Source organism: Ornithorhynchus anatinus, chromosome 5, assembly GCF_004115215.2.
Source record: "Ornithorhynchus anatinus isolate Pmale09 chromosome 5, mOrnAna1.pri.v4, whole genome shotgun sequence".
Classification (NCBI taxonomy): domain Eukaryota; kingdom Metazoa; phylum Chordata; class Mammalia; order Monotremata; family Ornithorhynchidae; genus Ornithorhynchus; species Ornithorhynchus anatinus.
The window spans coordinates 336,648-359,493 of record NC_041732.1 but is presented as its reverse complement, the minus strand read 5'-3'; the positions used below and the strand labels follow the sequence as shown (position 1 = coordinate 359,493).

The 22,846-nt window shown below is 69.7% G+C and overlaps 2 protein-coding genes across 2 annotated transcripts; one reads left to right on the top strand and one right to left on the bottom strand.

Annotated features, from left to right (window-relative positions):
• Positions 1–913: 913 nt before the first annotated feature.
• KMT2B (lysine methyltransferase 2B) lies at positions 914–20,692 on the top strand. The gene is given in 45 exon segments (XM_029064933.1): positions 914–998; positions 1,335–1,438; positions 4,024–4,099; positions 4,182–5,335; positions 5,462–6,106; positions 6,259–6,360; positions 6,458–6,611; positions 6,816–7,086; positions 7,604–7,659; positions 7,778–8,056; positions 8,696–8,793; positions 8,904–9,002; positions 9,091–9,159; positions 9,161–9,205; positions 11,520–11,666; positions 11,826–11,921; positions 12,112–12,229; positions 12,431–12,544; positions 12,667–12,851; positions 13,104–13,199; positions 13,324–13,428; positions 13,617–13,690; positions 13,809–13,927; positions 14,021–14,106; positions 14,411–14,548; positions 14,670–14,828; positions 15,204–15,324; positions 15,453–15,531; positions 15,632–15,792; positions 16,035–16,256; positions 16,372–17,081; positions 17,083–17,230; positions 17,233–17,267; positions 17,270–17,404; positions 17,509–17,705; positions 17,793–17,894; positions 17,975–18,102; positions 18,235–18,372; positions 18,540–18,614; positions 18,714–18,891; positions 18,981–19,088; positions 19,371–19,454; positions 19,568–19,697; positions 20,185–20,230; positions 20,233–20,692. Coding segments are annotated over 45 exon segments (7,698 nt in total). The 3' UTR covers positions 20,460–20,692.
• IGFLR1 (IGF like family receptor 1) lies at positions 20,631–22,614 on the bottom strand. Its single transcript, XM_029064924.2, has 4 exons — positions 22,449–22,614; positions 22,161–22,351; positions 21,301–21,592; positions 20,631–21,228 (listed from the first exon to the last, which is right to left on the bottom strand). Exons 1-4 carry the CDS (start codon positions 22,612–22,614, stop codon positions 20,651–20,653), a joined length of 1,227 nt encoding a protein of 408 aa, XP_028920757.1. The 3' UTR covers positions 20,631–20,650.
• Positions 22,615–22,846: the final 232 nt, after the last annotated feature.

The following is a 22,846-nucleotide window of genomic DNA, read 5'->3' as shown; positions in this document are numbered from 1 at the left end:
GCGCAGGCGCGCTAGCTCGCCGGCTCTTTCCCCTCCCCCCCCCCCGGAGAACTCCCCGCCCCCCGAAGACGATGGCGGCTGGACAACGCCGACACCTCCCGGCGCTCCCCCCGCCCCGCGCTGGAAGAGTCTCCTAGACGCCCCCTTCCCCTCGCAGTGTATATTAATAGACACTCCCCCTGGCCCGGGCCGTGAGGAGTCACTTCCCCCTTCCCGATGCCACGTGCCCCCTCCGCCCCCCTGGGAGTTGTAGTTCGCGGTCCCGGCGGTGCCGCGGCCGGGACAATGGAGTCAGCGGCGAGGGAGAACTATAACTCCCAGCGGACTGCGCGCCCCGGCCCCTCCCCCGGGCCTCGCTGTGGAAGTGGTAGTCGGCGCCCTCGCCCCCATCGCAGGACTCCACGGCGAGGCGTCTGGACTCCAAGTCCCGGCGGCCCACGAGCTGCTGTCCGGCCGCGCGCCCCCGCCCCGCTCGGTCTCTCTCCCTCCGCCTCCCTTCCCCTCCCCCCCCTCCCCCCCGCGCCTCCTTCGTCCTCCTCGAGTGCCCCCGCGCTCGTCCCCCTCCCCCGACGTCGTCCCGCTTTCCCCGCAGCCCAGCCGCCTCCTGGGAGTTGTAGTTCTGCGGTCGGCTGGGGTGGGCCCGGCGGGGCGGGGCGGGCGGGCGGGCGGACTCCATCTCCCGTGGTGCCCCGCGGCGAGGGGAGGGGAGGGGAGGGGGGGGACGGACGGGCGGGCGCAGCGCCTCCCGCCGGCCGGGGCGGGGCGCTGTGGCGCTTGTTATTGTGGTGGGCGCCCCCCCCTCCCTTCCCCTCCCCCCCGCCCGCCCTCCCTCCCTCTCTCCCTCGCCCCCGCCCCCGCGGCCGCGGCCGGGCCGCCCCTCCCCCCGCCTCCCCGGCCCTCTCACGGTGCCAAGATGGCGGCGGCGGCGGCGGGCGGCGGCGGCGGCGGTTGCCCGGGGCCTGGCTCGGCGCGGGGCCGCTTCCCGGGCCGCCCGCGGGGTCCCGGCGGGGGTGGCGGGCGGGGCGGCCGGGGCGGCGGCGGCGGCGGCGCGGAGCGGGCCCGGGTGGCGCTGCGGCGGGGCGGGGCGGGGGCGGCGGCGGAGCAGCAGCAGCAGCAGGGGCAGGGGCAGCAGCAGCAGCAGGGGCAGCAGCAGCAGCAGCAGCAGCACCCGCCGCCGCCGCCGCCGCCGCCGCCGCCGCCGCCCGGGGAGGACACGGCCCTGCGCCGCCTGCTGGGCCTCCGCCGGGGCCTGCGCCGCCTCCGCCGCCTGTGGAACGGGGCGCGCCGGGGCCGGGGCCGCGGCCGGGGTCGAGGCCGGGGCCGGGGTCGAGGCCGCGGCCGGGGCCGGGGGCCGGGCTCCGACCCGGACCCGGACCCGGCGGGCGGAGGCGGAGAGGCCGACGACGATGAGGACGAGGACGACGATGACGACGAGGAGGTGAGCGCAGGGCCCGGCCGCGCCGAACGGACCGGTCCTGACCGCGGCCCGGCCCGGCCCGGCCCGGCCCGGCCCAGCAGACCAGACCAGAGCAGAGCAGAGCAGAGCAGAGCAGCAGGACCGGACCGGGCCGAGCCGAGCCGAGCCGAGCCGAGCCGTGCAGGCCCGGGCCGAGCTCAGCAGACCAGGGCCGAGCAGCCGGACCGGACCGAGCGGGGCCCAACCGGGAGCGTCTTGGGGGGACGCTCAGGGGGAGGCAGCCGGCGTGCGGAGGAGGAGCAGGAGGAGGAGGACATCTCGGGGAGGGTGGAGGACCGGGGGGCTCCGAGGATGCCGGCCGAGCTGCGAGGGGATCCGGGGGGGCCGCGGACACCGTGGGAAGGTCGGGGAGGGGCGCCGAGGCTACACAGGGGGCGGAGAGCGAGGGGCCCCGAGGAGAGCTTGGGGGGACCGGGGAGGGGGGTCCGGGAACGGGCCGAGGGGCGGAGGCCGTGGGGCGAGGAGGGGGCCGGGCTAGGAGGAAGTGGGGCTTTAGGGTGGGGAGCTGATGGGGTGGGCGGGAGCCCGAGGCTGTCAGGGGGCTCGTATTAGGGGGGAGCGGGGGTCTGGCGGGAGAGGCGATGGGGCGGGGGGTAGCCCGGAGGGGTCAGGGGGCTGCATAGGAAGGAATCGGGCGGCTCCAGTGGAGAGGTGATGGGGCGGGCGGGAACGGGAGGGTGGTGTCACAGGGCCCGGCCAGGAGGAAACGGGCCTCTCTGGTGGGGAGACGATGGGACGGACAGGGGCCCGGGGGGTGGGGGACGTCAGGGGACCCGGGTAAGAGGAAGTGGGGATCTCGGGTGGAGAGGCGAGGGGCCGGCAGGAGTCCGACGACGGTGGTCGGGCCCGGGTTAGGAGGAAGCAGGGGATTAGGGTGGGAAAACGGTGAGATGGACGAGAGCCTGAGACGGTGTCAGGGGGACGGGTTAGGAAGTGGGAGGTGTAGTGGGGGTAGGGGTCTGGGGGGGGGGGCAAGGTCAGGAGGCCGGGTGAGGAAGAAGGGGAGGGTTGAGGGTGGGGCGGCGATGGGGTGGGCGGGAGCCGGGGGGTATCGGGGAGCTGTGTTAGGACGAACCTGGGGTGGAGAGGTGGTTGGATGGGCAGGACCCTGGGGGTGGCGTCAGCTGGCCGGAGTAGGAGGGAGCAGGGGTTTGGGAGGCGATGGGCTGGACGGGACCGGGTAGGGGGAATGTCGGGGGGCCAGAGTAAGCTCGAGGGGATGTCGGGGCTGGGTAAGGAGGAAGTGGGGAGGTAATGGGGTGGACAGGAGCCTGGGGGTTTGAGGGGTCTGGGTTAGGAGGAGGCGGGAGTCTAGGGTTGGGGGCGCGGGGAGAGGTGAGCACGGGGGGCGCCACGTCAGGGGGGCAGGTTAGGAGGAAATGGAAGTCCCGAGCCACACCTCCGGGGCCCGGCTGGGGCTCGGCCCTCTGCTGAGCCACAGATACTGGTTGGGGCAGACCCAGAGCGGGAAGGAGCAGTGGGAAGCTCGGAGGTGGGAGCGCAGGGAGCACGGGGCAGGAGCACAGGGAGCACGGGGGTAGGAGCGCAGGGAGCACGGGGCAGGAGCACAGGGAGCACGGGGGTAGGAGCACAGGGAGCACGGGGGCAGGAGCAAGGAGCAGGAGGAAGAGCAGGCAGGAGCGTGGGGAGTTCAAGGGCAGGATCAGTGAGGGGAGCAGCGTGGGGAGTTCAAGGGCAGGATCAGTGAGGAGAGCGGGCTGGAGCGCAGGGGCAGGATGGGCGGGGATGGCCTGGAGTGGCGGGAAGAGCCCAGGGGGCAGGAGCAGAGGGGTCCGAGCGTAGGGACGTCACCTCCATTGTGGGCCTGGAGCCGGCTGGGCCATCTCCCCGTTGCAGTGACAGTGTGAACAGAGGGCGGGCGGGGAGCGCTCCTCGCCTCCAACTCCACCCCCCCCCCAAAAGCACCGTTCCCCCCCCCGCTGAACCCCAGCCGAGCCCCTGAGGCTGCCGTGACAGCTGGAAGCCTCAAGGCCCGCCGGGTGGCTCGTGCCAGCCCAGAGCGAGGGCCGGCCAGAGCCTGCCTGACCTCTGACAAACAAGTTGACACACTCCCCCCCCCCCCCCCCATTCGTTCATTCAGTTGTATTTATTGAGTGCTGACTGTGACTAGAGCGCTGTACTGAGTGTTAGGGAGAGTACAATACGATGGAAAGCAGGCACTACCCACAACGAGCTTACAGTCTAGGCCGGGAGACAGGTGGCAAGGTAAATGAGTAAATGAGAGGTAGGGGATTAATTTTTGTGTGGCTGGGAGCGGGGTGGGGGGGAATAAAGGGTGCACATCAGGGCGATGCGGAAGGGAGTGGGAGAAGAGAAAAGGGGGGCTTTGTCAGGGAAGGCCTTTGGGAGGAAATACATCTTCGATAAGGCTTTGAAGGAGGGGAGAGTAATCATCTCCAGGCCAGAGATAGGACATGGGCGAGGGGTCGGCGGCGGGATAGGCGAGATGGAGGCGCAGTGAGAAGGTTAGCACCAGAGGAGCGGATTGTGCGGACTTCCCACCCCCACCATCCGTTCCTCCTTAGGAAGAGTTTCAGGGGTTCCACTCAGAAGAGGATGAGCCCCCCAGTTCCTTGCGCTCAGCACTCCGGTCCCAGCGAGGTGAGTGAGGGGCGGGTGTGGCGGCCGAGGTCCCGACCCCCGCGAGCTCCCCCTGACTCAGTGCCCACCCGTCTTCCCGCAGGCCGGAGCCCAAAAGGCCGTGGAGGCCACAAGCGCAGGAGCACACCCCCGCCCGGCCAGCTGGGAGAGGTGGCCTCTGCCCCTCCACCGCCCCCGCCCCCACCCCCTCCTGCCAAGCCCCCGGGGCGGCGGCGGGGAGAGGCCGGGAAGGAACGGATGGTGCAGGCCCTGGCAGAACTGCTGCGCCGAGGGCAGGACCCCCCGGCCCCCCGCGGCCGAGCCCCCCAACAGCCCCCACCTGCTCGCCGGCCCCGCGGCCGGCCCCCGGGCTCCTTCAAGAAGAAGCCGCCGGGAGTCCCGCCTCCGGCAGCCACCCCGGCGACGGAAACCCCGACACCCACGGCCCCCCGGAAGCGCAGGGCCAGAGGCTGGAAACGCCAGAGGAGGGTGCCCAGCCCCGCCCGCAGCCCGGCGCCCAGCTCCTCCCCGAGCCCCGTGCCCAGCCCCGCCTCCAGCGCCGTGCCCAGCCCCAGCCCCAGTCCCCAGCGGCGAGGCGGGGAGGCGTCCGGCCACGGCCGGCGGGGCGGCCGGGGTGGGCGGGGTGGGGGCCGAGGCCGCATCCCCCTGCTGCTCAAGTTTGTCTCTAAGGCCAAGAAGGGGAAGAGGAGCACGGCCCCCGAGCGCGGGCGTGGGCGCGGGCGAGGGCGCGGCGGCCGGCGTGGGCGGGGCGGGCGCGGGGCCGCCTCCCCCGGGAGGGGCCCGGCCGGACGCTGGGAGCGCTGGGGGCGGCCTCGGCGGGGGCAGCCGCAGCCGGGAAGGCCCCGGGGGCCGGCGGAGAAAGAGGAGCGGGCCCCGCCCGAGGCCCAGGACTCCGCCGACCCTGCGGCCCAAGGCCCGGCGACGCCTCCGCCGGCCGGCAGCCCCGCCCCATCCTGCCGCAAGAGGGGACGCCCCCCCCTGACCCCTAGCCAGCGCGCCGAGCGAGAGGCGGCCCGGGCCGGGCCCGACGGCGTCTCCCCTCCCCGGCCCCCGCCACCGGGCCCCCCCGCTGTGGGACCCTCCGAGGAGAGCCCAGCCCCCTCCCCAAAGTCGGGCACATTCCTGAAAAACATTCGCCAGTTCATCATGCCTGTGGTCAGCGCCCGCTCCTCCCGCCTCATCAAGACCCCCCGCCGCTTCATGGACGAGGAGCCGGCCCGGCCCTCCCGGACCGAGGTGGAGCAGCCGCCTCCTCCTCCTCCTCCTCCTCGCCCTCCTACTCCTCTTCCTCCTCCTCCTCCTCCTCCTCCTCCTCCCCCTCCTCCCCCCACTCCCGCCCCCGAGCCCCCAGAACCCCCAGAGGCTCCCGGGTCGCCTCCTCCCCCTCCCACAGCCGCATCCCCACCGCCGATGCCCCTCTCCCCGCCGGCCCTCCTCCCGCCGCCTCCACCGGCCCCACTCCCCGAGAAGAGACGCTCGATCCTCCGGGAGCCCACCTTCCGCTGGACCTCGCCCAGCCCCGACCCGACGCCCGCCCCAGCCCCCGGCCCCCCGGCCCGGAGACCCCCGCTCCTGCGGGCGCCACAGTTCACCCCCAGCGAGGCCCACCTGAAGATCTACGAGTCGCTGGCTGTGGCCCCCGAGGGGCCGGAGCCGGAGCCCCAGCCACCCCCACCCCCACAGCCACCCCCGCCCCCACCCGCCGAGGTCCCGCCCCCCGCGGAACCCGAGACCCCGGCCCGCCCCGGCGGCCGCACCAATCACCTGAGCCTGCCACGCTTTGCCTCCGCCAAGGCCGAAGCCTCCGCCCCGCCGGGCTCCCCGGGCCCGGGCCCCCCCTCAGACCTGGGGCCCAGAGAAGGGGAGGGGGCCGCCGGCCCACCAGCGCTTTCTGGGGTCGAGGAGAAGATGTTCAGTCTCCTCAAGAAGGCTAAGGTGCAGTTGTTTAAGATTGACCAACAGCAGCAACAACAGCAGCAGCACCACAACAAGGCCACACCTCTGCCGGTGAGGAGACGGTTCTGTGTTCTCACGCCTGTCCCAGCGAGGCCCCCCGATCCAGCCGAGCCCCAAGGGTGTGTGCTTTTGCGCGTGGGTCCGCTGCCTCCCTCCGACACCACCCCCATCCCTGTCCCCCCGACCCCCACTGTCCTCCTCAGCCGAGTCCAGGCGTGAAGCCAGAGGAGGCCGAGGGGTCTCCGGGCCAGAGCCCTGTGAAGCTGGAGGAGGAGCCGACGGACACCAAGAAGGAGAGAAGCGCGGTATGGGGCGTGGCGGCCGGATGAAAGGGTGCGGGGGGTGCCCCCTCCACGTCCCTTGACCGGTCCGTCTCTCTCCCTGACCCCCGACCCCATGCAGGGCCCCGAGTCCCCTGTGCAGGGTCCCCGAATCAAGCACGTGTGTCGGCACGCGGCGGTGGCTCTGGGCCAGGCGCGGGCCATGGTGCCGGAGGATGTCCCGCGGCTCAGCGCCTTGCCCCTGCGGGAGCGGCACGACCTGGCCGCTGCAGAGGGTGAGGCCCGCAACCGGGGGCGGGGAACGCAACCTGGCCGGGGCTGGGGAGGGGTCCAGGGAGTGGGTACTTGCAGGCCACCGCAGAGGGTGAGGCCCTGGTGGTGGGGTGGGGAGGGTCGGGGCAGGGGGGCAGCAAAACCCGGTCGACTCTGCTGGGTGACAACCTTTCCCGACATCCGTCCGTTCTCCCCCCCACCCCCAGATACCTCCTCGGCCTCAGAGACAGAGCGATCGGCGATGCGTCAGCAGCGGCTGAAGGCGGAGCCCGCGGGTTGCGGCACAGCCCCCGGGGGGGTAGGGGCCCTGGCCACTGCCCCCTGCCGCTCCCTGAGCTCCCACGGGGGCAAGAAGATGCGCATGGCACGGTGTGGGCGCTGCAAGGGCTGCCTGCGACTGCAGGACTGCGGGGCCTGCGCCAACTGCCTGGACAAGCCTAAGTTTGGGGGTCCCAACACCAAGAAGCAGTGCTGCGTGTGAGCCAGGGGCGGTGGCGGGATGGGGATGGGGGCCGGCGGTGCAGACTAGAGGCCCCGGAGACTCAGACTGCGCTAGGAGGAAGAGGAAGAAGAGGAGTAGGCTGGGGCATGCGGGCTGGTAATTTGGTGGCCAGGCAGCGTGCACCTGTGCACACACACACACACCTAGGTACATACAGATGCAGTCCGGGGGGGAGAAGGAGTCCTGAACTGCTCTCCTGAAGCCAGAGAGGCAGCTGTAGGGTGTGCTTAGCTCCTGGACCATCTCCTGGCCTCCCCCTCTCCCCGTTCACTCATTTATTCACTTAGTTGTATTTACTGAGGACTTAACTTTGTGCAGAATACTGTACTAAGCGCTTGGGAGAGCACCGTACAACAATAAATGGACACATTCCCTGCCCACAACAAGACGGCAGTTTGGGGAGGGAGACAGGCATTAGTAGAAATAAGTAAACTCAGCCCCCCCCCCCCCCCCCCGGTCCCTGCATTGATGCTTCTGGCTCTGCCTGCCCAGGTACCGGAAGTGCGATAAGATTGAGGCCAGGAAGATGGAGCGGCTGGCGAAGAAAGGTCGCTGGATCGGGGCGGGGGGGCGGGAGCCGCGGGGGGGTGACCTGTGGCGGAGGCTCAGCGGCGCTGGATCATCAGGGGCGTGGGGGTGAGAATGATCATCGCCCCCTTCTCACAGGCCGCACCTTGGTGAAACCGCTGCTGCCCTGGGACTCGGATGAATCTCCAGAGACGTCCCCAGGGCCCCCTGCCCTGCGGCGGAGCAGCGGGGGCCGGGACGAGGCTACGGCCGCCCTCCACACCGGCCCCGAGGACCACGACCCCCTACTGCTACAGCGCAAGTCTGCCCGGCGCTGTGTCAAGCAGCGGCCGTCGTACGACATCTTCGAGGACTCTGAGGATTCAGAGTCAGAGGCTCCGCCGGCCCCTCCCCGCCGCCGAGCCGCCCGGGAATTGGGTGAGGGGCACCGGGTCACTGAGCATCGAGGGTGCGGGCGGAGTGATGGGCGTGGTGTGACAGATGAAGCGGTGGGTGCAGTGTGAAAGGCGAAATGACAGGCGTGGGGAGACAGGTGAAGTGGTGGGCTCGGTGCGACGGATGAAGTGGATGCGGTGTGACAGGTGAACTGGTGGGTGCAGTGACGGAAGAGGTCATGGGCACGGTGATAGACGTGGTGAGGCACGCGGTGACGGAAGCGGTCCCGGCACGGCGGTAGACTCGGTCACGGGAGGGGATGGGTATGGTGACGGGTGCGTCTGTAGACACAACGATGGGCACGGACGCAGAGGAGACAGGCGCGCGGTGGTGGCCGCAGTAGTGGTGGACGAGTTGGCGGGTGGCGGTGGCCTGGACGGACGAGACGACGGACGTGGTGACGGGTGTGGTGATAGGACGCGGCGTGATGATGGATCAGGTGATGGACGCAGCGCTAGACACGGTGACAGATGAGGTGATAGGCACAGAGCTAGATGCAGTTATGGATGTGGTGACAGACATGCTGACCAGCGCACTGACAGAGGAAGTGAAGGATGCGGGGATGGATGTGGCGGTGGGCGCGGCAGCGGGCAGGGTGGCAGACCTGATCCCCTCTAACAGAGATGGCCCTGCCAGAGCCCGCGGAGGAGCCCAGCCGCCCCCGGAAGGTCACGCTGCAGCCTGTGGTGCAGCTCAAGGCTCGGCGGCGTTCCGAGAAGGTGAGACCCTCTCCCCTCGCACCCCCGAAACCCTGCCCCACGGACCCCAGAGCCCGTCTGATGGACACCCTCCACCTCAATGCCACCCACCAAACACCTCCCTCCCCCAGGATGCTGCAGCTGCTGGCCCATTTCCCTCCTTCCCCAACGGCTGGGCAGGGAAGCAGAAGTCACCAGACGGCGTTCACCGCGTACGGGTTGATTTCAAGGTGAGAGAGGGGCCTGTTGGGAAGGACGGGGCGGAGCGGGGCTGGGGGGAGTCCAGCGGTCTCACCGACCCCCTTCCCTGTCCCCCAGGAGGACTGTGACCTGGAGAACGTGTGGCTGATGGGTGGATTGAGCGTGCTCACCTCTGTGCCCGGTGGCCCCCCCCCTCGTCTGCCTGCTCTGCGCCAGCAAAGGACTGCACGAGGTCAGGACCCCTGCCCACCGGGCAGCCCCCTCCCCACCTCGTCCCTCAAAATCTCCATGTCCCACTTTCCCTGTGATTCCCTTGTCCCTGGGGTTTCTTGGTCCGAGAGCCCCCTGTCCGTGATGCCTTTGTCCCTGAGGTTCCTTGGCCAGAGAGCCCCTTGCCCCGATCCCGTCATTCTTGGGGTTCCTGTTGCTCCTGGGACTCCCCGGTCTGTGATCCCTGTTCCCCACCCCACCCCACTCCGTGACCTCTTCGAACACAGGGAGGGTGGCGCCCGGTCCGATGTTTAATTGTGAGGGAATTCCAGGCAGAGGGGAGGATGTGAGCAAGCAGTCGACGGTGGGAGTGGTGAGAATGAGGCCCGGTAAGCAGGTTGGCCCGAGAGGACCGAGGTGTGCCATCTGGTGTGGAGCGGAACGGGAGCGAGGATAGGCCGGGGAGAGAGAGCTGATGGAGTGGCTTAGAGTCGGCAGTCTTGAGTTTCTGCTTGGTGCGGAAGAGAGCGGCTGGCCGTCGGAGGATTTCCAGGCGCGGGGAGATGTGCGGAGAGCGATGTTTTAGGAAAACGATCCAGGCGACGGAACGCAGTGTGGATTGGAGAGAGGAGAGGCCGGTGGCAGGGAGGTCGGCAAGGAGGCTCACGCCTCAGTCGAGGTGAGATAGTGCCCGGGCCGGCGTGGTAGCAGTTGGAACGGAAAGGGACGGATTCTGGAGGCCTTGTGAAGAAAGAACTCATAGGATCTGATGACTTACGGAATGTGGTTGTTGGCCGAGAGAGAAGAGTCAAGGAGAGTGCCAAGGTTGAGGCCTGAGACGAGGAGAGGCGATCTGGGGCTCGTCTGCGTTGAGGCGCGAGTTGAAGCCCCGGGAGCGAATGAGTTCTCCGAGGGGGTGGGTGTCGGAGGAGGAGAGAAGGTGAGCCAGAACCGAACCTGGAGGGCCACCCCCACCCAGCTAGGGGGGTGGAGGAGGCGGAGCCTGTTGTTTTAAGACCCCTTGTATTCTCCACCCTCACCCACTCCCCTGAAGATTCCCACCTTTGGCTACCCTCTCTCTGTGCGGATGATTCCTAGACGGCCCTCCTTCCTTTTCAGTCTCGTCTGTTCTCCTGCCTTCAGGACATCTCTACTTGGATGTCCCTCCGCCACCTCATGCTAAACGCGTCCAAAACAGAACCCCTCCTCTTCCGGCCCAAACCCCATCCTCCCCCTGACCTTTCCGTCACTCACTGCGGACGACGCCACCGTCCTCCCCGTAACCTTGGCGTGGTCCTCCATTCATCTCTCTCACTCAACCCACATATTCAATCTGTCACCAAATCCCGTCGGTTCTATCTTCACAGCGTCCTTAGGATCCGCCCTCTCCTCTCCATCCAAACTGCTACTACGATGACCCGAGCCCTTATCCTTTCTCGCCTTGACTACTGCCGTCGTCCTCCTCGCTGATTTCTCTTCCTCCTGTCTCTCCCCACTTCAGTCTTTTCTTCGTCTGCTGCCCGGATCATTTGCCCCAAGAGAAAGCTCAGTCCGGGGTATAAACTCCTTGGGGGCAGGGAACACGTCTACCGAGTCTGCTGAGTCGTACCCTTCCAAGCACTTAATGCCGTGCTCCGCGCACAGTCGGCGTTCAAATTCTATAGATCGGTGGATTGAATGATCCTTACGGAGACGGAGAATGAGTGTCCGCAGAGGCAGGAGAAGAACTGGGAGAGGATAGTGTCAGGGAAGCCGAGGCTAGCCAGGTAGCGTTTTCCAGAGAAGGGGGTGGCCCACGGCATCGAAGGCTGCCGAGAGAGAGGTCCCCGGCCACCGGGACGGAGGAGAGTCGGATGGATCTGTCAGAAGGAGGTGGTAGATGACCCAGGGGCAGGGCCGGGCAGAAGCCGCACTGCCGAGAGTTGAGGAGGGAGTTGGAAGAGGGAAAGTGGAGGCAGCCAGTGGAAATGACCAGAACTTACCGCTGGTGCCTTCCCAGCCGATCTCCGTGTGGTCCCCGAACCTTACCCAGGGGCGCCCCGCCCCAGGAACCCAATCTGTAATACCCACCCCCGGCTGGCCCCTATGGTCCCAACCCTGACCCTGGGGCCTCCTGCCGATCCCCGGGGGCCCAGACGTGACCGAGCAACCCCCTGGGCCCTGCCTCTGGCCCCCCAGGTATCCCCCCAAGGACCCCACCCTCTGACCCCCATGTGTCTCCCTTCCCCCCCACACTGAACCCCACGTTTCCCAATCTGAGCCCCGAGCCCCACGTGTCGTATCTGCCCCGGCCGTTGGCCGCGCCCTCTGACCCGGTGCCGTGGACGGGCCCGCAGTTGGTGTTCTGTCAGGTGTGCTGTGACCCGTTCCATCCGTTCTGCCTGGAGGAGGGGGAGCGGCCGGCGCCCCAGCACCACGACGCCTGGTGCTGTCGACGCTGCAAGTTCTGCCACGTCTGCGGGCGCAAGGGTCGCAGCACCAAGGTGGGCCCGCTGGCTGGGCTCCGGAGCGGGGAGGGGACCGGGAGGCCCCGGCGGGGGGGAGCGCTGGGTCCGGGTTGGGGGGAGCGCGGGGAACTGAAGCCAGGTGCCGATCCCGACACCGGTCCCCGTCCGGTCTCCCCCTCCACCCTCTATCCCCAGCACCTCCTGGAGTGTGAGCGCTGTCGCCACGCCTACCACCCTGCCTGTCTGGGGCCCAGCTACCCAACGCGGGCTGCCCGCCGACGGCAACACTGGGTGAGAGCCGAGCCCTCACCCCTGACCTTTGCCAGCCTCCCCCTCCCTGCCTTGGCCCTCAGCCCCGCCCCCCCACCCCGGGCACCAGCGACGCCTCCCCATCCCCGATCCCTCGAGCCTGTCCCCCATCCGTCTCCCCCATCCCCCCGTCCCCCGGGGCCCCCCTGACATGTCCCCATCCCCGGCCCAGATCTGCTCAGCCTGCGTGCGCTGCAAGAGCTGTGGGGCGGCCCCTGGGCGCAACTGGGACAGCGAGTGGCAGGGAGACCTGAGCCTGTGTCCTACCTGCACGCAGCTCTTCGAGAAAGGTGGGTGGGGGCTGGGAAGGAGGTGGGCGGGGTGGGCACCTGAGCCGTGGGTTAGGGAGGAGGGAGGGAGGGAGGGAGCGAACGACGATCCGGACCTGATCTTCATGGGTCCGTCACCCTTCCCCCGAACCGCCACCACCCCCCACTCCGGCCCCCAATCCGGCTCCTGCATGACCACCTCCCGCCTGGCTCTCGCCCCAGGGAACTTCTGCCCGATCTGCACACGCTGCTATGAGGACAGTGACTATGACAGCAAGATGATGCAATGTGCCCAGTGTGACCATTGGGTGCATGCCAAGTGCGAGGGGCTCTCAGGTGGGTGACAGCCCTGGGCCGCGGAGCCCCAGAGCAGGGCGGGGGAGCGCGGCGGGAAACGGACTCAACAGCCACAGCCCTTATTCCCTCTCCATCTCTCCCCGCGCCCCCCCCCACCGCAGACGAGGGCTACGAGATCCTTTCGGGGCTGCCGGACTCGGTGCTGTACACCTGCGGTCCCTGCACGGGGACCGTGCCCCCCCGGTGGCGGGAGGCGCTGGATGGGGCCCTGCGGGGGGGTCTGCGCCAGGTGCTGCAGGGGCTGCTGGGAGCCAAGTTGGCCGGCCCTCTCCTTCAGTGCTCCCAGGTAAGGGGCCGGCGGGGAGGTTCAGTCTGGGCTCTGGGAGGGGAATTCCAGCCTGGGTGGGGCTGATGTTCCTCAGTCGGTCAATCAGTGGCATCTATTGCATCCTTACTGCGTGCAGAGCACTGTACTAAGCGCATGGGAGAGTATGGTGCAGTTGAGTTGCTGCCTCAATCCCTGGAGAGGGTGGGGCGGGCTGGGGTTGGGGGTGAAGGGACCCCCTCCCCACCAGACCCCGTCCCGGGACCGTTGCAGTGCGGAGCAGCCGGCTCCCAGCAGCCTGCGCATCGGCGGCCATGTGACCTGCGGGCGGTCAGCCAGCTGTTCGAGGACGGTCACTACAGCTCCGTGGTGAGGGAGGGTGACGGGGATGCCGGGAGGGATGGGGGCGACGGGGGCCCAGAGTGGGGCCGACGGCGGGGAGGGAGGCTCCTGGTTCTTAGGGGCCCTCTGACCCGCCCACCTCCACCCACAGCACAGCTTCACCGAGGACGTGGTGGGCATCCTGCTGCGCCATATAGAGGAGGGGGATGCGACCGAGCGCCGGGCGGGGAGCCAGGCCAAGGGGCTGCTCATCAAGGTCCGTCCGTCCATCCGTCCCCATCTCCTCCATCCATCCTTCCTCTCACCCGCCCCACCCCCAGATCTGGTCATCTGTGTCCCATCTACCCATCCCTACCTAGCCCTCTGCTTGCTCCCCGGGCCTTGGGGCCTCTTGACCTCGGTACGCCGGTCTTCTCTCCTCTCCTCCCCGCCATCCCCACCCAGCTCCTGGAGTCGGCGTTCTGCTGGTTTGACGGCCACGACCCCAAGTACTGGAGACGTAACAGCACTCTGCCCAAGTGAGCTGCGGGGGCACTCGGGGCAGGGGTGGGGGGCTCGGCCGGTAGGGGCTCCCACAGGGCGGGAAAGGGGACCCCTCCGGTCACCCCCACTCACCCACTCTGCCCCTCATGCCAGCGGGGTCCTCCCCAATGCCGTGCTGCCCCCGTCCACCGATCACATCTACGCCCAGTGGAGACAGCAGGAGCCGGAAACCCCCGAGTCCGGGCAGCCCCCTGGGGGCATCCCTGTGCCAGGTAGCCGCCACTGGGGCCGGGCCGGCCGAGGGGAGGGGGAGGCAGGGGCACCCCAGGGGGCCCGAGGGTCTGACTCTTCCCTTCCCCCTCCAGCCCTGCCATCCAAAGAGACCGCTCCCCACCTCGAGGACCCCCGGCAGTGCGCACTCTGTCTAAAGCAGGGTGACGCTGACTCCAAGGTAACGCCCCCCTCCGCATGGGCCGTGCTGCCCTGTCCCCGCCCCTCTCGGCCACCCCAGGTTGGCCTTGGGCCCCATGGGTCCTGTCCCCTGCCCTCTCCTCTCCCACCTCCAGCTGCTCACTCTGCCTACCCTGTGGGCCCGGCGGCCCCCCTCCTGTCCCTTGGGTCGCCCATCTCGGCCGCCCCGGGATCTCAGTGGCCGGCCCGACGGCCCCTCTCCTCTGCCCCGTTCCCGCCTCGTGCCGGGGGCAGCTTTCCTGACGCGTGCCCCCTCACTCCCACCCCCCCCGGGGGCGGCCCAGGAGGCCGGGCGGCTGCTGTACATCGGCCAGAACGAGTGGACCCACGTCAATTGCGCCATCTGGTCGGCCGAGGTGTTTGAGGAGAACGACGGCTCGCTCAAAAACGTGCACGCTGCCGTGGCCCGCGGCCGCCAGATGGTCAGCGGGGGGCGGGTGGAGGGGGCGGGGTGGAGAAGCGGAGGGGTGGGGACGGAGGAGCGGAGGGGCGGGGCCGCCCGCCCTCCGTCTCCTGATGGGGCTGTGTCCGTGCCCCTGGCAGCGCTGCGAGCTGTGTCTGCGGCCCGGGGCCACCGTGGGCTGCTGCCTCTCGTCCTGCCTCAGCAACTTCCACTTCATGTGCGCCCGCGCCAGCTGCTGCGTCTTCCAGGACGACAAGAAGGTCTTCTGCCAGAAACATACCGAGCTACTGGACGGCAAGGTGCGTGCCACCCCCCCCCCCAACATTTTCTCCCCTCCCTCCCTCCCTTTTTCCTCCTTCCCCTACTCTCCTCTGTGGCCTCCCTCCCCTCTTCTTCCCCCTCACCTCTTGCTCCTCCTGTCTTCTTTCCCGTCCCCTCTCTCCTCTCTCCCCTCCCTCCTCTTCCCCCTCCCCCATTCCTCCTCCCCCTCCCCCATTCCTCCTCCCCCTCCCCCATTCCTCCTCCCTCCCTTCTCTCCTCTCCCCTCTCTTCCATCCCCATCAGCCGCCACCTCCTCCTCCTGACCTGCCCAGCCACCCCCAACACTCTCCGCCTCTGCCAACCCCAACCACACCTTCCCCTCTGGACCCCGCCCCCCTCCCCCGCCCCCCCAGGAGATCGTAACTCCTGACGGGTTTGACGTCCTGCGCCGGGTCTACGTGGACTTTGAGGGGATCAGCTTTAAACGCAAGTTCCTGACGGGGCTGGAGCCCGACGTCATCAACATCCTCATCGGTGAGGCCTTGGAAGACCCCACGGTGGGGGGGCGGGTGGAGGGTGCCTCCAGGGGCTTCTGGGAGACAGAGCCTCAGGCCTGGAAGGGGGCTCTACCAACAAACACCCCCCCGACCCCGCCCGACCAGGCTCCATCCGCATCGACTCCCTGGGCACGCTGTCCGACCTCTCCGACTGCGAAGGACGCCTCTTCCCTGTCGGATACCAGTGAGTCCCGCGGGGCCGACCGGCCGGTGGCAGGCGGGGGTGGCAGGCAGGGGAGAGGGGGCTAGGTCCCCACTGTCTGTCCCTCTCTCTTCCCCTACAGGTGTTCCCGCCTGTACTGGAGCACGGTGGACGCCCGGCGTCGCTGCTGGTATCGCTGTCGCGTCCTCGAGTACCGGCCCCGGGGGCCGCGGGATGAAACTGACCACCTAGGGGTGGCCGAGGATAACCGGACCATCGCCCACGGGCCCCCGCTCCCTGCTGGTAACGTTTCCCTGCCATCCCCTCCCGACCCCTGGCTGTGTCCCCCCTCCCCCCCCGCCCCCACTCCTGCACACACTCAATCTCACACTCTCACAGTCCCTGGTGCACACACATGCAGACACACCACCCCATTCTGGTACACAGTCACACACTCTCCCAGGCTCTCGTCCCCTCACGTTCAGTCTCACACGCGCTGTGGCGGCGACAGGCCTCTGACTGAGGGATAGTGGCTGCCGTTGCAGGGCCGCTGAGGCTGGACTCACCCCCGCAGTCAGAGCCCGCCAACCCCCCGGCCTCCGAGCGCCACTCACCGGCCCAGAACCCGGGCCCCCTGCCGCCCCCGGGCCCAGCCGGCGTCCCCCCTCCAGCCCGGCCGGTGTCCGGTGCCCGCATCAAAGTGCCCAACTTCTCGCCCTCACGCCGGCCGCCGGCGGGGGCCTCCTCGCGGCCTCTCCCCTCGCCTGGTGAGTTGCGGGCAGGGGGAGGAACGGAGGTGCCGGGTTAGCAGGAAGGATCGGAGGGAGGGGTGGTGGGGGTTCTTGGATCCAAACTGATGGGGTCTCCTCCTCCCCACTGCAGGGAGCCCCTCATCGCTGACCCACCACATCCCCACCGTGGGGGACCCCGACTTCCCGGCCCCCTCCCGCCGCTCCCGCCGCCCCAGCCCCCTGGCCCCGCGGCCATCACGGCGGGCCCCCTCCCCGCCCCCCAACTCCCGACCTCCCCCTCTCCAGCTCAGGGCGCACCCCCCTCTCCCGCCCTCCCCCCTCTCACCCCCACCCGCTCCTACCTCGGCCGCCGTGGCCCTGACGCCTACCTCAGCGGGGCCGTCCCCGTCCCCCCCTGCCCCGTCCCCGTCGCCGCCACCTGAGGACCTGGGTCCCGACCTGGAGGACATGGACGTGGTGCCTGGCCTCAGCGCGGCCGACCTGGACTTTGCCGCCAGCCTGCTGGGCTCCGAGCCTTTCCAGGAGGAGGAGATCGAGGCGGAGGGGGCGGGGGGCGTCCGGGGGGCCGCCCCGGGAGATAGCTCGGAGGAGGAGGAGCCGGCCGCCTCGCCGCCGCGCTACGTCCACTTCCCCCCGACCGTGGTGCCCGGCATAGCCGGCCCGATCCCGTCCCCCGGCCCACCCCGCATCGAGCAGCTGGACGGGGTGGACGATGGCACGGACAGCGAGGCCGAAGCCGCCCGGCAGCCCCGGGACCAGGGTCGTGCCCCCACGGGGCCGGGGGGCAGCGGAGGCGAGGAGGCCCGTCCCCCCGAGGACCTGCCCTCCGACATCGTCGACTTTTGTGCTCAAGAACCTGGGGGCTGGGGAGGGGGCGGGCCCGACCAGACCCCGCCCCGCCGGCCCCCCGCGCCCCGCCCTGCTGGCCAACGGCGACCAGCCCGGCCCGCCAGCCCCCGCCGAGCCCCCGCGGACGTTCGCCTGGCTGCCCGCACCCCCGGCGTGCGGGTGCTGAGCCTGGGCCCTCCGGCCCGAGCCGCCCCAGGCCCGCCGCCTCCAAGGTCATCCTCGTCAACAAGCTGGGCCAGGTGTTCGTCAAGGTGCCGTGGAGGGGCGGAGCCCCCGGCGCCGCAGGGCGGAGGCCGCCCGCGCTCCCGCGGCCGGCACCCCCGCCACGCCCCCGCCCCATGGGCCTGCCGCTCATGTGCTGCCCGTGATGGTTTTGGTGCGCCTCCGGGACCCCCGCCGCCACCCCCTGCCCCCGCCCCTGCGTGCCCCCCGCCGCCTCCCTGCCCGCGCCCCTCACGTTCCTGCTGAGCGACGCCTCCAGCCCCCGCGCCCAGCCACCCGCACCAAGAGGGTGTCGACCTTCGCTGGCCACTCGCCCCGACCTACAACCCCACCCCCTGCCAAGGCCCCGCGTCTGGACGGCGACCCGGAACCCACGGACGACGACGGCGCCGGGTACTGGGGGTGCTCCCAGGCTGGGGGGTCGGGGGAAAGAGGAGGGGTCGGCCCTATGCCCGCTCACCCCCCTCTGCCCTCTCCCAGGCCAGGCCACGTGCGGATGAAGACCCCCACCGTGCGGGCCGTCCTGGACCTCGATATCCCGGCCGGGGAGTCGGAGGGGCTCGCTGGGGGTGAGGGCCCGAGGTGAGCCGCTTGCCCTGCCCTCCCCGCCCCAGCCTTACTGACCCCTTTCAACCGCCCGCTGACCGACCTCTCCTCCTCAGTCCCAGGTCATCCCCTCCGCTGCTGCCCCTGCCGGACTCCAGCCCCCAACCGTCCCCACCACCACCACCACTGGCGGCAGACATCTCCCTGGATGCCCTGCTGGAGCCCCAGTGGCCTCGTTTCTCAGGTACGGATCCTTGGTGCCACACTCCCCCACCCCACCCTGCCACCCCCCCGGGAGGGATTGGGGGGCCCGATCTCCCCCCTGCCCTTTCTGGAAGATCTCGTGTCCCAAGCCCATCCCCTCCACCCCCCGCAGGAGAGGTTTCCAGCTCTGAGGAGGAGCCCCTGTCCCCCGAGGACAAGGAGAACGTGGGGCCGCGGAGGCCCGGCCCCCACCTGCGCTTTGAGATCAGCAGCGACGATGGCTTCAGCATCACCGCTGAGAGCCTGGAAGGTGAAGGCGGGGGCCGCTCAGCGAAGGGGGACGGGGGCTGAGCAAACCCTTGCTCAAAACTGACAGGTGTCAAGAAACCGGGTGCGGGGGACCCGAACCAATGGGTCTCATCCCACGCCGGTCGCCAGCGGACCGGGGAAAGAGGTCCGAGCGCACTTTCTCCCCAGGTGCCTGGCGCACGCTGATCGACAAAGTGCAGGAGGCACGGGGCCACGCCCGGCTCAGACACCTCAGTTTCAGCGGTGAGTGGGGAGGGGGCGCGGGGCGTCTGCGAGGGCTCCAGGTCTCCCCGGGCCCCCGTCCCCCCCGCCTGCCTCTGACCCCTGCCCGCCCACCCCCAGGCATGAGCGGGGCCCGCCTGCTGGGGATCCACCACGACGCAGTCGTCTTCCTGGCAGAGCAGCTGCCCGGCGCCCAGCGCTGCCCCCGCTACAAGTTCCGCTACCACCAGCGCGGGGAGGACCAGGAGGAGCTGCCCCTCAACCCCCGGGGCGCGGCGCGGGCCGAGGTCTACCTACGGTGAGGGACCGGTGGATGCGGCGGGGCACCCGGGGGCGGCGGGGCCTCGGGGGCGACTGGGTGCCAGGCTGAGCCCGAGTTCCCCCTAGGAAATGCACCTTCGACATGTTCAACTTCCTGGCGTCTCAGCACCGCGTGCTGCCAGAGGGGGTGGCCTGCGATGAGGAGGAGGATGAGGTGCAGCTGAAATCCACCAGGTACAGCCAGCCGGCCCAAGCCCCCGGACACCAGGACCACAGGATGGGCCTGAGGGTCTCCCGACCCCCCCCGAGGCCTGGGCCCCGGCCGCTACATGCTTGCTCGGGTCTGGCCTGACTCCCCTGTCTCTTGGCCTGTCCCTTGTTCCCGCATCCCCTCTCCCTGTCCCGTTGTCGACTCTCCCATCCCCACCCCTCTCCCCTCTCCCCTCTCCCCGTCATGTCCCCCTGGCCTGACTTCCTCGTCTCCACCGTCCCGTCCCCCCCACCTTGTACCCGCAGACGCGCCACCAGCCTGGAGCTGCCCATGGCCATGCGCTTCCGTCACTTGAAGAAGACGTCCAAGGAGGCCGTGGGGGTCTACAGGTTGGGGGCGGAGCGGGGCTGGGAGGGGGGAGCGGAAGAGGGGGCCAGAAGCACCGCCTCTCCCGGGGTCCTAGCCAGGTCCCCCGGCTGACCGGGAGCCCCCGCCCCCTCAGGTCGGCCATCCACGGGCGCGGACTTTTCTGCAAGCGCAACATCGACGCAGGCGAGATGGTCATCGAGTACTCGGGCATCGTCATCCGCTCCGTGCTCACCGACAAGCGCGAGAAGTTCTATGATGGCAAGGTGGGGGTCGCGGAGGCTGAGAATGCGTGAGACACCTTCCCTGGCACCCCTAGTGGCCCGTCCCCCGAGACCCCGGGTGACCCCCTTCCTTGGACCCAGTGTGACCCCCTAGGAGTTAATGTCTACAGGGAGGACAGGCTCCCCCCAAGGTTGACGGGTAAGCATTCCCCTGGTGCCCAGCTCCTGTCCCAGTGTGTGTTTGCAAGCCTCGTGGCTTAGTGGATAGAGTACGGGCCTGGGAGTCAGAAGGGCTTGGGTTCTAATCGCGGCTCCGCCACGTGTCTGCCGTGTGACCTCGGGCAAGCCACTTCGCTGCTCCTTGCCTCTCTCCGTTACCTCCTCCGTCAGATGGGGATAAGAGCGTGACTCCAGTGTGGGGACGGGGACCATGTCCGACCTTAGTAACTCACATCTACCCTGGCGGTTAAAACGGTGCTCGGCCCCTAATGGCGCAAGCATCGTTATTATTACTCCCGCCCGCCCCCAGGGCATCGGCTGCTACATGTTCCGCATGGACGACTTCGACGTGGTGGATGCACCATGCACGGCAACGCGGCCCGCTTCATCAACCACTCGTGCGAGCCCAACTGCTACTCCCGCGTGATCCACGTGGAGGGCCAGAAGCACATCGTCATCTTCGCGCTGCGCCGCATCCTGCGCGGGGAGGAGCTCACCTACGACTACAAGTTCCCCATCGAGGACGCCAGCAACAAGCTGCCCTGCAACTGTGGCACCAAGCGCTGCCGACGCTTTCTCAACTGAGCCTGCTCCACCCCGGACCCCGACCCGGCGACCCTTACACACACGCACGCACACACACACACACACATGCCAGGTCAACCCCCGGAAACCCCCCCAGGTGCAGGGGCTCCCGCCTCCCCCCTCCCTGGCCCCCACCTGTAGATATCTGTACAAAGGTTTCTAAGCCTGTTCTTTTCTATGCACTTTTTTATTTAAGGGGCCCCGTGGCCGAAAATAAAGCCCCCATATTTGGACCCGGCTCGGCGGCGTGCTCCCCCCGCCCCTTCCTCCCCAGCGACCCCCCCCCAGGCCAGCCGTGCCAGCGCCCGCAGCGCGTCCCCCCGGCCCAGGGCCTCCAGGTGGGCGGCCAGCTGGCCCAGGTGGGCTGCGGGGTCTCGGGCGACTACAGTCTCGAGCAGGGCGCGCAGGGGGGAGCGGGCTGGCCGCAGCGAGTAGACGAAGGTGACCCAGGGGGCGGGGAGCCCGTAGCGGGCTGCCAGGTGCCGTGTTGTGCCCCACGCGCTGCCCCCGCCCCCCGGGCCCGGCTCCGGGTCCAGCAGCAGCACCAGCTCCTCTAGCACCTCCAGCTGGTCCAGCAGCCGCGACAGGGGCAGAGCGGCCAGTGGGGGCCGAGCGATGGGGGGCGAAGGAGGTCCGACGCCCGGGTGGGATGGCGGCGCGCTGGGCTCGACGCCGGCACCGCCCGCACGCAGGACCGTGGGCTCTGCTGGCTTCAGCACCCACTCCTCAGTGGGGCCCGGTTGGCCGGGCGCTGCGGGGGAGGAGGAGGCTGGAGGAGGGTGAGGGGGATTGGGGTCAGGGGGCGGGGCCGTGTAGGGGTCCGGGCAGGGGTGGTACTTACCCTGGCCTCGGAGCCTCCAGGCGTGGAGCAGCAGCAGCAGTGCCACGGTGCTCCCGAGCACCAGGGAAGCGGCCAGCACGTACCCGGCCACGCTGCCTGCGGGGAAGGGGTGTCTCGTCGGGGAGGGGGATGCAGGGGCGGGGTGGCTTCGGGGTTCCTTACTTAGGTCTTCCTCCTTCTCCTCCTCTTCTTCCCGATGGGACTTCTCCAGCGTCGGCCCCCCGGGGACAGGGGTGGGGCCGTGGGCCGCAGTTTCAGTTCTGGCTGTCCTGGTCACCGGGGTTCCGGAAGTCTGGGGGCAGTGTGGAGAGTCAGGGTGGTGGAGGTGCCCCAATCAGTCCGGTCGTATGTATTGAGTGCCTACTGTGTCACAGAACATGTGCCAAGCGCTCGGAAAAGTATAGTGCTAGTAGACCCCAGTCTCTACCTTCGAGAAACTGGAAGACGGACTCTTAAAGTAAGCTCGCGGGTAGGAGAAAGCAACAAGAGGGTCAAGACGTGCCAAAGTGCCACGGGGTGGGCTAGGATGGGTGAGAGGAGGAGGGAGGGAAACCCGTGGCCTGCGGTGACGCCGAGGGGGTGTCAAGGAGATGAGGGATGAGGCAGGGAAGGCCTCCCGCAGGAGATGGGGTCGGGAGAGGGAGTTAGGCGGAGCGGAGGACAGGGGTCACTCCCGGCCGAAGCGTCGGACGCCGGAACGAGGACTGAGCGTTGTGCAGAGGGGCGGAGGAGGGAGGAGCAGGGGCTCGGGGACAGCCTTAGAGGCGGGGGGAGACTTCTGCTTGAGGCGGAGATTGGAGAGGGCCGGGGGCTGCTTTGGGGGTGAGGAGGGTTGGGGGGGCAGGGGTCTGGATGGGAACCTGCGGGGGTGCGCAGAGCCGGGCCCGCCTGCCCCGAGGCAGCGCGGGGGGCCCGCGGGCGCGGGGCTCTCCGATCCGGTGGCACAGCGCGTCCCCGTCCGGGTTTTCGTAGCCGGGCTTGCAGGCTGCCAGCGGGGCCTCCTCCCTGCCGCCGTCGTCGCGAACCCCGCAGTTGGGGGCAAACTCAAGGCCTGGGGGGCGGCAGGAGGGGGGGCTGCGCCCGAGCCCGCCGACCCGGGCTCCCCCCCCCCCCCCCGCCCCCCCCCCCCCCCCCCCGGCCCCGCTCACCCTGGCGGGGGAAGTGCGAGAAGTAGTGTTGGCAGAGGTGACAGCAACGGGCCCGCGGGGCGTAGAACTCGAGGCGGCCGCAGTGGCCGGAGCGGGAGCCGGAGGCGGCCCCCCCGGGCAGGAGCAGCGCCAACCCCGCCAGGAGGACCCCCGGGCTTCGCCGCATGGCGGAGGGGCGGCCGCTGCGGGACCAGGGTGCGGGGCGGGAGCCGGGGCCTTATCAGGGCGGCGGCTTCCGCCCGCCCCGCCGCCTCTTCCTCTCCGCCGCCCCCGGCCCGCGCCCCGGGGCTCCCGACCCCCGACTCCCCGCCCCCCGCCATCTAGGCCCCAGCCCATCGGCCTCCCCCGCTCGGTCCCTGGTCCCCACCCCTGGGCGGTGGAGCCCAGGCGGTCCGGCC

Excerpts from the sequence above, each read along its gene's own strand:
- IGFLR1 (XM_029064924.2), bottom strand. The coding sequence starts at position 22,614 with ATGCGGCGAAGCCCGGGGGTCCTCCTGGCGGGGTTGGCGCTGCTCCTG. Across the intron at positions 22,352-22,448 it reads CTCGCACTTCCCCCGCCAGG|GCCTTGAGTTTGCCCCCAAC; the intron begins GTGAGCGGGGCC and ends GCCGCCCCCCAG. Across the intron at positions 21,229-21,300 it reads CTGGAGGCTCCGAGGCCAGG|CCTCCTCCTCCCCCGCAGCG; the intron begins GTAAGTACCACC and ends ACCCTCCTCCAG.